Here is a 17,491-nt window from a genome sequence, read left to right as displayed (position 1 = left end):
TTTTGAACTTCTGTTTTGTTTATGTAACATAGACTAAAGTTTACAGGCACCAACGTAGATTCATAAAATTACCGGTGGTGAAGAAGTCCGTCAAGGGCTGACTTTCCTCAAATCCTCGCACGGAAACCACAGTGACCTCATACTGGGTTCCAGGAGTGAGACGATTGATTGGGGTGCTGGTTCCAACAACACTGATGCTATCAGGCTCTCCTAAAACATTGGAAGGTAATACATCAGAGGGAAACCCCAGTTCTCCATATTTTAACTTGTCAGGGAGATATGTATAAAAATAAGTATTCACCAGCAGACTGTGGTAGGGGATGGAAAAAACAAAGATTACCTCCATCAGCGAGTTGATAGGACACTTTGAATGTGGTTGTGCCAGGATTTGGTGAATCCCAGTTGACAATGGCTGAGGTCTCCCCAATATCGGTAAATCTAAGTTTCTTTGGGGGTTCCAAATCTATAAAAATAAATTAAAAAAAGAGACAAACATAGGTTAATAAATATAGATGACTACTATCCTCTCACGGTAGAACATTCAATAGGTCGATCCAAAAACACTCAAAGCACCCATTTTGTTCTTTAGGATATAGCTAATGTTAGGATGTGGCCTGTCAAGTGTAGCCCAACAAAAGAATAATCTTCCCATCAAATGAAATGGATTTTTCACCAATACAGTTCAAAACTAGAGAAGAATAATGACATTACACTTCTATCATTATGTATCTTCTGACATGAGCAAAATGGTGCCAATCAATGACGCCAAGTGCTGTGATGGAAAATCTCTAAAAAGGACATTTCTGTCCAGCACCATACAGTTTTGAGATATATTGAATGTGGTGGTGTCTTTTTTTCTTCTTGTAGGCCCCTAGCATTGTTATTTCCTGACCTGTTCAGGAGGAGGAGGGTCCTATGTTCTGGATCTCCATCTATTGGCCATAGTGGAGAGCGGTTACAAGGAGCATCTCTCACACTGGAGGACCTGTCTAGTCCTGCATTACACAGACATCCCATTGATTTGAATAGGCATAGCGTAACGCTTAATTTCTCCTGTGGTGGCGCTGCAGAGAAATTGAACCCTTACTGCCAGTTGTCCCCACAAATCACAGGTGATCACTGGGGGCCCAGCAGAAGGAATCTTTGATATTCGAATATATTTGAAATATGGTTCTTTTTACCTAAAGGCCCTGTCTTTCCAGTGGCTTCAAGGTTGCTGTTTTCCTCTCCCTTTAGGATGCGATGTAATTTAACTGTGTAGACAGTATCTGGTTGCAGGCCAGAGAGAAGGACGGTCCGTTCTGTTCCCTCAATTGTCACTGTATTTGAAGACTCTTCTTGACCTTGGACAGCATATCGAACAATGAAGGAGTCAAATGCACCCTCCGGAGACTCCCAGGAGACATGAATGGCATGTGGGCCATGTGGAGAAAGGTAAAGATCACTGTAGATAGGAAGACCTTGTGTTTCGAGAATTCTTGCTAGAAAATGGTAGAGGAAAAATAACAACAAATAGCATTAAAAGTATAATAAAAAATTATCCAAGAAAATTCTAATGTGAATCAAAATGAGGAACCAAAAAACTTCTTCAGCTATACAAGTCAGTCCATGGAACCAAGAAACCCACCAGTCTTTGATGATCTAGTATCCCCAACTGGAACCTTTCAGATGTCAATAATTGAGGGATAAACTATATAACTGTCTATACTAACATACTCTTATATTACCTGTCGTAACCTCTGTGGATAAGGGCATACTTCTCTTCTCCCCTCTTAGACCATAGGCATTGCATTCATATCTGCTAGCTGGAAGGAGACCTTGGACAATGGTGCTGGTGTCTTCGCCTGCAATCTGAATTTCTCTGATTCTACCATCAGGATCACGACATTGTACTACGATGGATTCAAAGGGAACATTTCCTTCCACTGTCCAAGATAACTTTATGGTTTCCTGGGTCACATCAGATGCCACCAGCTTGACCAGGCGAGGATCCAAGAGAGAAGTAGCGGAGGGAGCAACTGTTCTTGGCACTGTAAAAATTGTAGAATGACTTTTGTGGATGACTGTTTCAATTAATTTATCAAATTCACATGGTCAAGAATGAAAGTTCATAAAAGAAATCTCAACTTTCTAAAATATTTTTACAATATATCACAATTTCTCATAGGTTAAATTTCATTGTAAGACTAATTGGGCAAAGATTTCCTTTTTCTACCTCTCTCCGTAAATTATGTAGGCACAGATAGTACTGCCTCCCTGCCTCTACCTGTCAATGATGTAGGAACAGATAGTACTGCCTCCCTGTATTTTAAGTGTGAATGGTGTAAGCACAGATAGTACTGCCTCGCTGTATTTTAAGTGTGAATGGTGTAAGCACAGATAGTACTGCCTCCCTGTCTCTAACTGTGAATGATGCAGGCACAGATAGTACTGCCTCCCTGTATTTTACCTGTGAACGATGTAGGCACAGATAGTACTGCCTCCCTGTATTTTACCCGTGAATGATGTAGGCACAGATGTCACTGCCTCCCTGTCTCTACCTGTGAATAATGTAGGCACAGATAGTACTGCCACCCTGTATTTTACCTGTGAATGATGTAGGCACAGTTAGTACTTCTTCCCTGTCTCTACCTGTGAATGATGTAGGCACAGATGTTACTGCCTCCCTGTCTCTAACTGTGAATGATGTAGGCACAGATAGTACTGCCACCCTGTATTTTACTTGTGAATTATGTAAGCACCGATGGTACTGACTCCCTGTATCTACCTGTGAATGATGTAGGCACAGAGGATAATGCCTCCCAGTCCCTGCCTGTGAATGATTTAGGCCCATGTACTACTACTGTGTCTCATATGTCAGTCATTTATTTCCACAGTATTATGCTTATGACATAGTCACAGTAAACTGCTGTGGTGGCTCCATCACCTGTGGTGGTCTCGACTATGGATGCTTTGCTTCTCTTTCCTCCTGAAATTCCATAGAGAATAAACTTATATCTCTTCCCAGGCTTCAAGTCTTCAACCTCTATGGAACGTTGGTGCTTATCCAAAGTAACCTCCTTTGGTTTGCCCTCTGCATCCCGGTACATGAGAAGAAATGAGTCAAATTCACCGCTGGTGACTTCCCAAGAAAGACCAACAGACTCCGTGTAGACGCCAGACACAGAGAAGGAATCCAGACGTGGAGGCATAGTCTTCTCTATAGAATAACAAGTATGAAATATTATAAAGAATGAAGATAACAATAGAATTGTCATTATAAAATATCTTATGTTCTGTGTCTCTTAGAAACTCAAACATGTCAAGAACAACAGTTAATTGTCATTCTGGTGTGACTATTATGTGACAAGTGAAACTCGTCATTAAGGGGGTTCTCTCACCAGGACAATTTTTTTCTATATGTCCTGTGGAGACATATGAATGTCATAAAAGAGGGTTCTTTACTCGGGGACCCCCCCCCCCTATTGTCCAGAGCAGAGCCGGTAACAAAGGGCAATATATTTGAATGGCTAGCATGTAAATACTGCTTTTCTCCTGCAGGGGCCACTGCAGGGGAAGTGTATGGCTGGGTACAGCTTTCCTGGAGATCACGGGTGATCGCCTAGAGTTTGATCACCTGGAGTTTCTGAAGCTGGACCCGCGGTAATCAGATAATCGCCTGGCCAGCTTCAGTTTAAATAGCAGCTGTCTTAATGATACGAAACCTTTAAGTTCTACTTTGTGAATCCTACCATGAGGATGATGCTAGAGGATGGTTGCTAGACAAGGCCTCTAATCTTAAAAAAAAATTTCATTACATAATGCCGCACTGATGACCGGATGATCGAGCCGGAAATTGTAAAAGGTGAATGTATAAATCCCTTACATTTTACTCTAGCGTCATGGAGGTAACAGCCTCAAACTACTACTATGCAGGAACCATACTGTTACACATACAAGAACTTTGTGAGAGATGATTTTTCATTCTTTACTGCAATATCAGGGTTCTCTTCTCACCTGTGCTGGTTTCAGCCGTCACTGGTTTACTCTTCTTTTCACCAGTTAAACCATATAAGAAGAATTTATATTTCTTTCCAGGCTTTAGGTCCATCACATCATAAGACCTCAAATCATTTTCTAGATCAACTTCTCTAGGTTTTCCTTCTCCATCCCGATAGTACAGAAGAAAGGAGTCAAAGACTCCACCAGAGACCTCCCACGTGAGATGGGCCGAGTCACTGCGGACATCGGAGAGGGAAAGAGATTCCAAACGAGGAGGCTTGGGTTTTTCTATGGAACAGAAATATTGCCATAAAGAGTCGCCGGGTATACATTCATGTATAGAGAACGGATCTGGTATTGGGACTGACTCTCACGTCTGTGACAACCAAACAGAATATATAACTAATACTAAGGCCTCATGCACGCAACCATATTACGGCTCCGTCCAAGTTCCTAGTTGTATGAAGCCATCATACAGCATCCATAGAAATCTGTAGGCTCGTACTGTACCATTATATACCTCTGACTGAGGTTGTAGCATGTTCTATTGGATTCTGTATATTCTTTCCTAGGAGTATTGCTTGAAGGGGAGAAGACCTACAAAATATAGTAGTGTAGGGAGGAACCATAGATCGGCACACAAAGTGCCTATGGCTCCATAATACGGAATTGTAGGGACTTGGTTCATGTAAATGGGGCCTACAATTCCGTATTACGGAGCCATAGGCACTTTGTGTGCCGATCTATGGTTCCTCCCTACAATACTATATTTTGTAGGTCTTCTCCCCTTCAAGATGAAACTTGAAGTTCCTGGACCTTAATGCCAAATCTGTAATAGAAGCGACTGCTACTTCACCCAGTATAGCTACGTCCCTGTAACTCACTACAGATCAAGATATATAGCGTCAGAGATCTACTGTATTAGTGGTGATGGCCGTCAATGACATGAGTACGGTCTTGGATCTCTTACTATAGAATAGTAGATTAAAGAATAGAACATAAGGATGCTAGCCTGTGTCGCCTCGAAAACCTAGTTTCAGAAATCACTCTTGTTAGGAAGACCCCTACAGATCGGTCAATACAGTCCAGATAGCAAAGACCTATAAACTCTGATCTTTCCTTCCCATAATCATAACTTTAGATGGTACATTGCTCGAATACTTCTAAAGCAGATTCTGGAACTTTACATCTAAGATCTCGCGTTTACATGGTAAGATAACACAATTTACCACCATATCTCTAGTACCTGTGAAGACAAAGGTTGACTCCGGCTCGCTGTAACTGTCTCCCAAAACCCCCCGAAGCTCTACTGTGTAATTAACCTCAGCAACAAGACCAGTGGTGAGAAAAGTTGTCTCGTCCCCACTTAGAGTCTCTTCTTGATATGGACCACCTAGGGGCCCATACTGTAGCACATAGGCATCAAAATCTCCATCCAAGGGTTCCCATGTTACACGGAAGGAATCTGGTCGGACTTCAGACACAGATAGGGGGGAAAGGCGAGGTGGTGTTCCTCTATCCGGAGAAGAATCTGGGCAACAATTAAAAAAAAAAACATGGCAAACTATCAATTATCAGTTATTTACATATTATGTTCTCTTATATATGGAACATTACTTTTTTTAAATCCAACCTCCAAAAACCAGTGCTTGTTCCTATATGATTATATATTAGGTCTTTCTCCAGTCGGTAACTTGTGATGCACTTGTGGCCTCTAGGATGTTGGCTACAGGAGAAACCACTGTGCACCAAGGATAAATATTGCATGAGGAGACTTAAGGGATATGTCCAACTTTAACCGGCATAAAAAGTTGAGCAAATTAAAAAACAATGATGTGCTTATCTTGTACTGATCCTGAGCTACAGCCTGTTTTATAGTTTAGATACAAGCTCCAGAGCTAAAACCTCCCAACATCCCTTTCTTGTTCAGTGTCTGCACAGAGCTTACTGGATAGTGTATATATGGAGCTTCAGGATATGATGATAACTGCCGGCGCCATCTATAGCTACACCGCATACAGTACATGTAGAACAAGGCACTGCAAAACATCATAAATACAAGGTCTCAGATACCATGATAGTATTATTGGCACGAAATATCTATATAACTACCAAATATCTATTGTACTTGGTTCAACATCATCTATGTGTCTCTCAAGCTAATAAAAAGTTGAGGATATCTGCTGTAATATATAATGTGGTGCCACCTGACACTGAAATGCCAGTTATCACAGCTGGCGTCAGCTACATCTATAGTTGAATTTCACCTAATGAAGAATGATGTTATACATGAGTAGTCAGTGATATTTGAAATCGGGATTTATTGCTCTATAATATGCTAATTTTCCTAAACACAATAGCAGTAACTTTAGTGAGATATTCCTTTAAATGCATTTATCACTGATAATGAACAAGTTCCCAGACCAAGCGCACTCACCCACACATGCTTTGGCAAAAGTAACTGTATTTGTTACTGCCAATAGACTTTATCCGTACTTGAAAAAGTCAATGAAAGCAAGAAAACATGTCAGAGAAGCATATAAATCAACGTAGACCATGAGCAAGAGATTTAGAAGAAACATCTGCCTCTGTTCTATATCCTAGAGTACATTACTTATAATATCTACCTATAATAAGACACAAAACCCTCCCTCCAAGTCTTACTTTATAATTATATTGGTGTTAAGATCAAGACTAAAGTGCAATCAGGGGGGGGTCCTAGGCAGCCACACATTTATGGCTTCGGCATTTTGCTCTATTCCAACAGCTGTATGAATGGTCTGCGTGAATCCTATGTATTTTGTGGCATAAACAGGATCAGATTTTATCAAAAGTTAATTGGGACCCAGGTGATGAATCAGTGCAATTTCCTGCTGGCTTTAGATGCAGCTTATTGGCATTGTGTACTATTGCACATATTACAGGGCAGTGTCAGGTTTCTTAGAGAATAGGGAATAGAAACGTAATTTTAAAATAAAAGAGATACAGATAGAACTGAGGACTTTTTGAGCTGACGTTACCCTGGGTGTGGTTGAGAAGTGTATCACGTGTTGGCCAATTTTAGCCAAATCAATCTGAAGTAGATAAGTACAAGATGTGCAGTCACTGTGTTTGCCCATTTGGGAAAGGTCAAACATTGTGGAGTGACTATTTCTCTGGAGAAGACGGATGGATCTCTGGTTTTGTTTGTCGAATGCTGTGAGATTAGTCATTGCAAAGCTATTTATTTACTCGTAACATGAACAACAATAAGATTGTTGTGGGTTTGGGATTCCCTATGTGTGAGATAGTCGTGCCTTTAATCAACATTGTCCTGCTCTGTTTTTTGGAGACGAGAATGATGAAGACCACAAGAATATTATTACATCATGATTGTACTCATCACTATGTTAACATTGGCCCATAGCTAGAACCAATACAAACATACAACCACCGTAAAGACATTTCTTGTTATGCTACACAAAGGTAAAGAAATCAGAATTTGTCCCAGTAGAGAGCATAAGAATCAAGTATTTTACCAGAAGATTGAAATTAATCCAGTATGAAACATACAATGGAGATCACAAGTAATACAACAATGTACAACCTACTCACATCTACATAACATAGTTTGTTCACAATTATTCAAAAACTAAAATTTGAATAATTGTAGAAGATCAGTATAACACTAGAAGATCATCAACATGGTCAGTAGGACATCTCCAAAACATTGGTACCATCAAAGGAAATCAATACCAGTAGGCAGTGTTGGGCCCACCAGAGGAATTTATTCTGAGGGTCCACCATGTATCTGTACAGAATAGGAGTACTACCACTGCCATTATCATCAGTAAGGTCTAATAGGTTATTTTTGATTCATCCCAAAATAAATAGACCCTAGCACCAAGTGATTGGTGTCAAACTCATCTCCAAATATAACCTTGACCCACTGGGGATTCTCTGGTACTCTGGTGGGCAAGTCCAACATTGCTAGTAGGCCACTAACAGAATATCAACACATGACCAGTAGAGCATCTCTAGTATATCACTGTACCATGACTACCTTAATACTAGTTGATAGAAATAATAGACATCAACATGAGTAGATCAGCGTACAGATCCCATGATCATCACTGTTAAACCCATGTGCATTCAATAAAACAATGATCTCAACTACACTACGATATGAGACAACTATTCAAAAACCACCATCACTAGTGTATTGTTGTGTCATTATTAGATTACTATTAGAGTATGAATATAACAACATGAAAACAACCTCCTACTCCAACAGATTGTGAATGAATCAACTTTATGCTAAAGAAAGAATCCAAGATCTCATTATCATCAGTAGATCATTTTTGAAGATCACCTTAGACATGGTAGAACATTAATATGCTGCCACCAGATCATAACTGATGTATCAGCAGAAGACCACAAAAGAGCGCCAATGCCTAGTCTTCAACATCTCAACCAGTAGACCATCATTAGAGCATCTCAATCTTCTCCTGAACATCTATAAGACACCATTAATAGGACATTACTATGCCAAGGTTGCTTCACCATATGAAGGGTTGTAGACAACTAGACCAGAAATACACAATTATTACAGCACCTATTCACCAAATGGAGCTACCAAAGATATACAATGGAATGGCTCCTTCTGTAATTGACCTTAAATTTACTAGTGTTTATTGCGACCAGTTACAATTTATGGAAAGGACAGATGGAAAACATGGCAATTTTAAGAATTGACATGATGGAAATAAGGGTCTATGAAGTTTTCATGGGAATATATTTTCAAGAATTGAGCGCCCTTAGATCTGCAGATGTTCATCCAGGATCCAAGTGTTTAAAAATAGATCATATTTTTGTCCGATTCCTGGCTTCTTATCATGAGATTTGCTGCAAAATACCTCAATGTGTATCCGTCAGCTGGAATAAGTCAATGTTCTATAAATGTCTAGGGAGGTTAGATAATGACTCGTTCAGGTCAGTGCTCCAGAAAGCAAATGGGATGATATATTGTACCCTAGGTGATGTCCCCAAACTACGCAACACATAGCCCGTTCATAATGAAAATATGTAATATATCAAGCATTGCTAGGGCATATCTCCTTGTAGTGTCTGAAGATCCGCCATACCTGTAGTCACTTCCTCTTTTAGGGGGCGTGATAGCTTTCCTTCCCGCACTCCGTACAATGATATTGCGTATCTGGTGTTCTGACTCAGGTCCTGTAATGTCACTTCTCTTTGATCTCCAGGAACAACAACCTCTCTTGGTCCCAAACTATCAGTCACATCCACATAACGGATTAGGAAGGATTCAAAGATACCAGGCCTGGCCTTCCATATTAACATAACACTATTACTTGTGACATCTTGCACTTGCAGACCACCCATTGGAGCACTGGGTAGAGGGGGTCTTCTCGTAGCTAAATAAATAAATAAAAAAAAGACAAAATTACTTAAAAAGGACCTGTCTGTTCTTCTGACATGCCTGTTTTAGTAAATACCTATATTCCCCATGAGATAACAATTCTGGAACATATTTTCTTAGAACTCTGCATTGTGCCTTTCCTCTGTTATTCCTCCTAGAAATGTATGAATAAATTGACAACTGGATGTTACCATTCCCCTTGTCAAAGGGGTGTGTCTCACTCTGTCAGCACCGATTGGACAGTGTCAGTCGGTGTAGGGACACACCCCCCAACTGGTAACACCTAGTAGTCAATTTATTCATACATTTCTAGGGCAGGTAGGGTAGGTGGTGGAGGTCCCCTAGGTCTCCAAGGTGGTGGTGGCCCCCGGGGCATGTTCCCCTTGTGCTCTCCCTATAATCCAGTCATGGACTTACGGATACAGCGATGATAGACTAGAGGTTTGAAAGTAGTGAGTACATGCTTGATGGTAAAGACTGAGGCTTGATAGTTTAGGTGCCAAGAGTAAATTTTTGGACTCTTCGGTTGAGAATTGAGGAGATGGAGTTGGAAGATGGAACTCAAGACTCATATTTAGTTGACATCTCAACCTGGTAACAGAGGGTGAGACTGAGACGACATGGGGATGATGATGAAGAAGACAAAATGTCATATTATAGGCCAGTGCTTCTCAAATTGTGAGGTGGTGCTCAATGGTGAGATGTCCACCAGTTGTTGTTCACTTTTTAAAGTTCTACTGGGTTCAGGAGACAAATGAAATATTAACTTAATTTTGGAATGGGCCTTGACCAATGTTGAGCCCAATGTTCTGGCCGGGGAGGCCCCAGAAGAAAAAGGTTGAGAAGCTCTGGTATAGACTGTAGAAGACAATGAGTTTGATACTTGAGTAGACAACATAGGAGATGGAGGTTTACAGAAGAGGTCTAGGCTCTAAAGCGGGTCAATATTTCACTACTCATGGGTTAGATAGCAGAGTATTACATTCACACAACTAGTAACAAATTACCTTTGGTCGTGGTGACTTCGGCTGTATATGGAAGTTGAGTGGTCACTTCAATATGCGGTTGAGTGGTCGTGGTTAATGGAGCTGTCAGTAATGGCAAAACCAATGTTATCTCCATAGATATTAACACAATAAGGTCTCCTAAATTACACGGCAATAGCTCTACTCACATATTGTCTCCATTGCATGCTATCCCTCCTTCCCACCCTATAGTATAGATATAATAACGTCTAATAATCCCATGGCGAGCCAAGAAATGTTACATGCAGAACATGTGCAAAATGACATGCTATAAAGCAGTGAACATATATTGTTATGTATGTGTATATCTCCCAGGATCACACACACATAACAATATATACTAGTATTTTATATTAAATATACATACACCAGCGTCAGGTCTATGTATATTATACATATACCGTATTAAGATTATAGAGTGCAGTCATATACATATATATTATAGAATATACATATGCAAAGATAATGACAGAGTGGCTCGGAAAGCAAGGATACATAGATCTGTCATTAATATATATATCATACATACACTTATACATTCTGTGTCCACATCACCAATATACATGTATGCTTGAGATGAAATATCCACTGAAATAAGCAAACATACAGATATATCTACCCAGATATGCTCCCATACACACACATACGTCACTCTATAACAATATGATATATATACATTTGTGCGTTCACATTGCCTGAAGGGTAAAGGCGTTATCAGCAGGTCAGACGCGGTGTCATTTGGCCATACGGTGAGCACACAGCGAGCGGCAGAGGGAGAGAGAGGCCTGTGAGGTAAAACTGTGGTGTTATTCATCTGTAAGTGGTTGAGAGGGCAACAGACTGAGGGAAAACGAGACAGAAATGAGGAAAATAAATGGGAACAGAAGAAAAAAAAAATTTAAAGAGCAACTCCAGTCTGATATTAACATTCAGCTACTCATGAAGTTCCCTATTATTATCAATAGGGGGCCTACATGCTAGTGTAGTATATCCAGTTAAAGGGGTTGTCCACTAAAGTTAGAACCGCCCACCGAAAATAAGCCGATCGCAAGTGAAATATCATACCATCAAGTGTTTAATTTTCCTGCAGTGCCACCACAGGTGAAATAAAGTATTACATGGTGTCCATTAAAATCAACGAGCTGTCCATTTAATGCATAGGTATGTCGGGTCCTCCAAAGCAAGAGTTACATTTTGTAGCCATTCTCTTCTCTACCCCTCCCTATTAATTCAGAATGACCTAAAAGGATATTTGAAAATGAGTTTTCTAAACCAGACAACCCCTTAGGCTTAATGGACTGAAAAGTGGCAACCACTTTTCCGAGCTAGAAATATATTTACAACATTTGTCACTCCCTCTCTTCACCACTTACATTACTCAGCAGGGACGACACTGAGCACAGAATAAAGCTCCTTCTGGGACTTTTGACTATTATGTTAATAGTGACTGGAATTGCCCTTTAATGGCCAATGAATTTCTCCTTCTATACGACATTATTCGATTAATACGTTTCCATTGTTTAGCACCATGAGGAATCTGATCAATATTCTCAGGCATTTTGAGGGCTGATCCAATGTATATATAGTAAGGAATCAGGTTAGCCATTCAGTAGGAAATATAAGGATCCATAAGTAGCATTGTGGATCGGTAGTCAGCAAGTTAGGCATTCAGTAGAAAACATAAGGATCCATAAGTAGCATTGTGGATCAGTAGTCAGCACTGGGGCCATGATTCTGCATTTTGTTTATGTGTTCTTCACTGGTAACGTGTATTTTCAGGTTAATTGGATTCCTACAAAACTGACCCTAATGTGTCGGGGAATAAAAAGATAGGTTGAAAAGCCCATTCTAGCAATCGGTCGGGGGTCCTACGATTGGACACCAATCGATCAGCAAGTGACTAATTATTTTAGCGATACGAAGTCATATGTTACCGCTCTAAAGCCCCCTTAAGAGACCGTTATCCTACACTGCTACCACGTATGTGAAAAAGTACCCATTGACCAAATTGTGTCCAGTAGATATACAGTGTACAGGTAAAGAATGGACTAAAAGTCCTCAACAGTGATATGCAAGATTGTTAGGAAGGATTTGGCTGAAATTATGGCTGCTAAGAGATCGAAAAAACAGTTATCCTTAAAGTGGTTGTCCATTTTGGATAATCCCTACTAGTCAGAAGGGTCTCCAAGTAATAAGCTGATCACAAAGTTTCCCCCTGCTGGGAAGAAGAGCGCTCACCTCTAATTTGTGGGGAAACTTAGCAGTAAGTGTTCAATTTCCCTACAGCGCTTCCACAGGGGAAATGAAGCATTACACTGTGCCAATATATATATATCAGTGGGTTGTGTGTGTAATGCAGGACAGGACAGGTCCTCCTAAGTGTGAGATGCTCTTTGTAACTCATCTCCACTCTGGTCCAGAGATCCTGAACAGGGGACCCACATTTTCTAAACTAGACAATCCCATTAAATTAATCGAGACAGACTTAAAAAAACCTGTTATGTTATAACCCAGGTTCAAATTTTCTAATATTATAAGTTTCAATGTAAATAGAAATAGGCATGACAAGTTTACATCTAAAATATTCAGCGGTCATCTAAGTAAAACTACCTAAACAAGAAGGAGGAATGAATGTAGCCAGCAAACAAGGTCAACTGAAAATATCGGGTATCAGACACAAAACAGCGATGGGATCAGGGAATATGAGAAAGCACAGGAAGCCGGTTGTATGGGAAGATCAAACAAGTAAGGGGACAAAGGACAAGACAAGTAGGGTAGCAGACAGTTCCAAACTTATACAGTCCTTCAAGAATACAGTAGGAAGATGGTGGATGTATCTACTCAATCTTCCACACACTGATCATTCCCAAACCTGATGATGTGTGGCATTATCCCATCAAGATACAGTTGGTATAGACAAGTGAGAAGACAAGCCAGCGGACAGCCGATAGGGTTTCAACATAGCCCAAATTCCCCATGTTTTCTGTAAACTAGCGTGCCCGGTACCTGTGTCAGCCACCAGTGAGTAAGACTTGGATGAGCGGCCCCTCAGCATGCCATGGAGATCAAGTCTGTAGCTAGTTCCTGGGACTAGATCTCTGATTTCCACCTCCCTGACTCCTCTTTCCACCTCCATTTGATGAGGCGTTGCACCAGCAGCTGGTGGCCATGGACTATAAACGATTACCGCCTTGTCCCAAATGAACCCAAGACCATCTAATGAGATTACAAGGCTAGTGGGATTTATCTGTTGAATGCTTGGTCTTCCTTGAGCACCAGGACTTGGAACTTTTAAAACAATAGGACTTTTTATGGGGCCAGTTTGACCTTGGTCTTCACCAGACCCTAGAATTTGATTGATCACTAATGACTTGTCTTGAGTCCCATCAGTTACATGTGTTGTTTCTCTTGTGGGAATCTGACTGTTTGGCATAATCCCATCTACTAGTCTTTTGTGTACAGTTTCTTTCCTTTCTGCTTCATATATTTTGGTTGGGGTATGAGAGTCCTTGTTTCGAGAGTAATTTGGTTGTGTTTTAGGTGCTGCACTAGTTTCACCAGTTTCGTCTTGTATGCTTTGAGAAGGTGGATGTTGCTTTGTAATTTCATCTGTTACAAATCCTGCGTTAATTCTTTGGAAATCCAGAGGTTCATCCCTTCCATGTTCTTGTTTGTAACCTTGATGATCAATAAGACTATCATCAATATTCACTGCACCACTTTCTGTTTTGGAGCCAGTGGGTAACTTCTCTTTGGGTTCCTTATTGATGATTTCCAAAATGTTTTTCCTTGATATTTCATATTCTCGAACAATGGAACCTGATAAAATTGTCCCACCTTCTACTTCAATGCCCGACGTGTCAACAGCCTGTTTTCCCGCTCCATCTTCCAGCTTCTGCTTTGGTGTATTACTCTTTTTTGAGGGTGGTAACTTCTTTTGTGGCAATGTACTTTTATCTACTGTTGGTTTGGAAGTTTCTGGTGAGTTCACCTTAATTACACCTTTCACGTTGTCTTTTAGGGCAGGTGCTCTACCTGTGCCGTCCAGATTTTCATCTGCCTCTTTTGAGACAGACCTATATCCATCCACTGTTAATATCACTGGAACATTTATGTCCCCAGCAGCTTCAACCCTTCCAAGAGTCTCTATGTTGGGAACAATGGATATGGTTCTTGTGGAATCGGGTCTTCTAACCAAAATGTCATCCCCCTGTGAATCCCCAATTGTTTTGCCACTATATTGCATTCTATTGTCAGTCTTGGCGTTCCCTACATTGCCTTGTAGCCGTGAGGCCCCTACGGGTTCTGAGTTTCCAGTGGCTCCTGGTGTCTTTTGTGGAAGACGATCATACACCATATCTGTAAAACTATGGGGTTTCCATTTTACCAAGTATAGAAATATTGCCCTGGCCACTGATTCAACTGTCTGGTTGCCTCTGAGAGGGTAAGAATTAGCTCGAAGGTAACTTTCTAATCGCTGAATAAATGTCCCATTGAACATAGCTAACTTTTCTGGTAGGTTCTCGATTACAGCCTTTATTTGTGGACTCCATTGTCTAGTTTGGTTCTTAGGTTTGGTTGAAGGTGGCAGTTTACTGGCATTCCCATCCACCCCAATTGTCTCATTATACATTCCATTTTCTTCTCTTCCACCTATAATTTTTTTTCTTGAAACATTTACAATCTTATTTACCTTGACTAATGTTGTCACATGCTTTCTGGATTTTGTTGAGTCTGTGAGATCATCTGCGTCTTCTTTTCCTTTGACTCCAATCCCTACAGACTCCAAATGACTCTCCGTTGAAGTTACAGGGGTAACCTCACTTTTTGAAATATCCAACATATCCTCACGTCCAGAATATGGTATTTTATGAGGAACATTTTCACCTTGGGATGCACCCTCTGCATGACCTGTTTTTGTTTTTTCTGCCCTATCAGCTTTGTTTTGCAAGGAATCAAACTCCAACAGCTTTTTCGCAACACTGGAAGTATCTGGCAATCGTCCACTGCCTGTAACATGCGCTTTAGTCTGGAGGCTACTGGTTTTGTGTACATCTTTTGATACTTCTGATTCTCCCTCATACAAGTGGATTGGGATTTCTGTTTTAGGTGGTTCAAAATGTGTGATGTTCCTTGTTATTATCCACCTCTCTACTTTTGTACCTGGTAAGTTGCCTCTTCGATCAAATGGATTTAACTTTCCTAAATCATCCTCTTCCCTCACTCTAATGACCACATCTTCATCTTGTCTACTTGCTGGCATTTTTGAGGGATCCTCTGAATCCTCATGTTCTTGGTAGGGATCTACTGGGCTTCCTTTGTTCCGGTGTGTTTCATATATAGTCGTGATGATAGTTTTGATATTCTTTCTGGTGTGTAGGACACTAATCTCTTTTTGGTCATCAGTAATTGTTTCTTTTCGATCTTGATTTCCCTGTTTTGAAGACTCTAAATTCACAGAAGTTTCAACATTGTGAGAACTCTTGACTGGTCCGTGCACTACGGGTCTCTCCTCCGCAGTCAGACGTTTCCGTTCTTCTCCAGCTAATAAATTACCAAATTAAGAAGATGAGAGTTATCCTTTTTGCCGCCAAAACTCAAGGATGAGACTACATAAATGAAATTAAGAAATAAAACAATCTGAAAATGTAAAATTATATTTGTACACCTATTAAGTCAGATACGTATTCCTAAAAAAAAATAAAAAATGAAACAATCATTTTGAGAAAATCGAATTATATTAGTCTTCAGGATTCTGCTGTAATAAAATAAACAATGATTTAGCGATCTGTAGTTTAAATGATCATCTGGAACCGTAAGGTCATATCACTAAACCCAAATTCTGCCAAATTCTGAACTTATAACCAGGACCCCAGATTGTCCTTACTATTCCTGTCGGGTTGGGAGATGTAAGATTTGAACTTTTTGGATCCTTGTGTAGAAGGTATAATTAGACCCACCACCTTACCGCCAATGACTTCACGTACTATGATCCTTGAAGCTTTAGCTCCTACTAGTTAAAGTATAATCAAGAGGCATATCATGTGGCTGCTATGGGGCCTTTGGAGAGTGGGGGCCCAGCCCCGGTTGGGTTCTTCCTATTGGGTGACAATATCCTGTGTGCAACCCGCCTCTACAGAGGAACTGCATTGTTAGCAGACAAGGGAGTGAGGAATTGGCCCAAGAGTCATAAAAAGGGTGTGGAGAGGGAAACAAACACCCGACCCTTCTGTCCTGGGTGGCAATATCCAGCATCATACTGGGTGTGGGGGGGGGGGAGTAGTTTGATCTTTCCTATTTCGCATCATCTCTTCTATGTATCCTAGTGAATATAATGATAGTATTTATTGTTCTTTTGCATGATTTACTAAGAAATGGTCCGCCCAGAACTAGGGGTCTAGATGCATTTTCTACTTCTAGATCAGGAGCTATGCACTGTTTGTTTGCTTTAAATATTTCCATCTAGTCCTACATCTAGGATAATGGGAATCTCATGTGACTAAGAGTGACATTTGACACAACAGAGTAATAGACAGTGAGCAAGATCACAATTGAGATACAGGAGGCCGTAACCCAATCCACTGGATTAGACCCAAGATTTATTGGTTATTTTCTAATTTTTCTTACTACAAAAGTACCAGAAAGAACCATGGTAGATAAAAGATTAATCTAGAACACTGTACAATAACATCACATTAAGTCTCCATGATGGCGCTTATTCGTGGCTCGTGGTTACTTAGCCACATTCAAGATCTCATTGGCAATATACATGTATATTTTACTCTTTGTAATGTATTATAGGTAATGGTTAGAGCTGCCAGGCCTGTAAATAAAAACCTGCAAAGAGAAGTCAATAAGAAGGTTAGCCTTGTCCAAAATGCCCTTCAAGAACCTTGTTGAACTGCCACTGGAATTAAAAAGATGGGTTATATAGGGTTAATAAAGTATTATATTACTCCCATGTCTCAATCTCTCTCTTATTCACAAAGCTCATAACGTCTCTATCTTGTGGTTACTATGTCACCCAACAGTCAGACACTCGTTCGGTACCACCCATGCTCATTAC

General features: G+C 40.4%; 1 protein-coding gene across 1 annotated transcript in view; it reads right to left on the bottom strand.

The window, feature by feature from the left end:
• Positions 1-17,491, bottom strand: part of TNXB (tenascin XB) — a 62,756-nt gene that overhangs the window by 20,604 nt on the left and 24,661 nt on the right. Inside the window, exons 7-16 of the mRNA XM_075836473.1 lie at positions 13,432-15,969; positions 10,408-10,488; positions 9,105-9,395; positions 5,228-5,512; positions 3,997-4,269; positions 2,927-3,199; positions 1,728-2,030; positions 1,182-1,481; positions 341-463; positions 73-210 (exon numbers count right to left, since the gene is read on the bottom strand). Coding sequence (XP_075692588.1) covers positions 73-210; positions 341-463; positions 1,182-1,481; positions 1,728-2,030; positions 2,927-3,199; positions 3,997-4,269; positions 5,228-5,512; positions 9,105-9,395; positions 10,408-10,488; positions 13,432-15,969 — 4,605 coding nt within the window. The remainder of the gene's footprint in view (positions 1-72; positions 211-340; positions 464-1,181; positions 1,482-1,727; positions 2,031-2,926; positions 3,200-3,996; positions 4,270-5,227; positions 5,513-9,104; positions 9,396-10,407; positions 10,489-13,431; positions 15,970-17,491) is intronic.

The sequence above is a fragment of the Rhinoderma darwinii genome, chromosome 8, assembly GCF_050947455.1.
Source record: "Rhinoderma darwinii isolate aRhiDar2 chromosome 8, aRhiDar2.hap1, whole genome shotgun sequence".
NCBI classification, from domain to species: Eukaryota; Metazoa; Chordata; class Amphibia; order Anura; family Rhinodermatidae; genus Rhinoderma; species Rhinoderma darwinii.
Note: the sequence above shows the minus strand (reverse complement) of the source record. Positions and strands in the feature narration are given on the sequence as shown.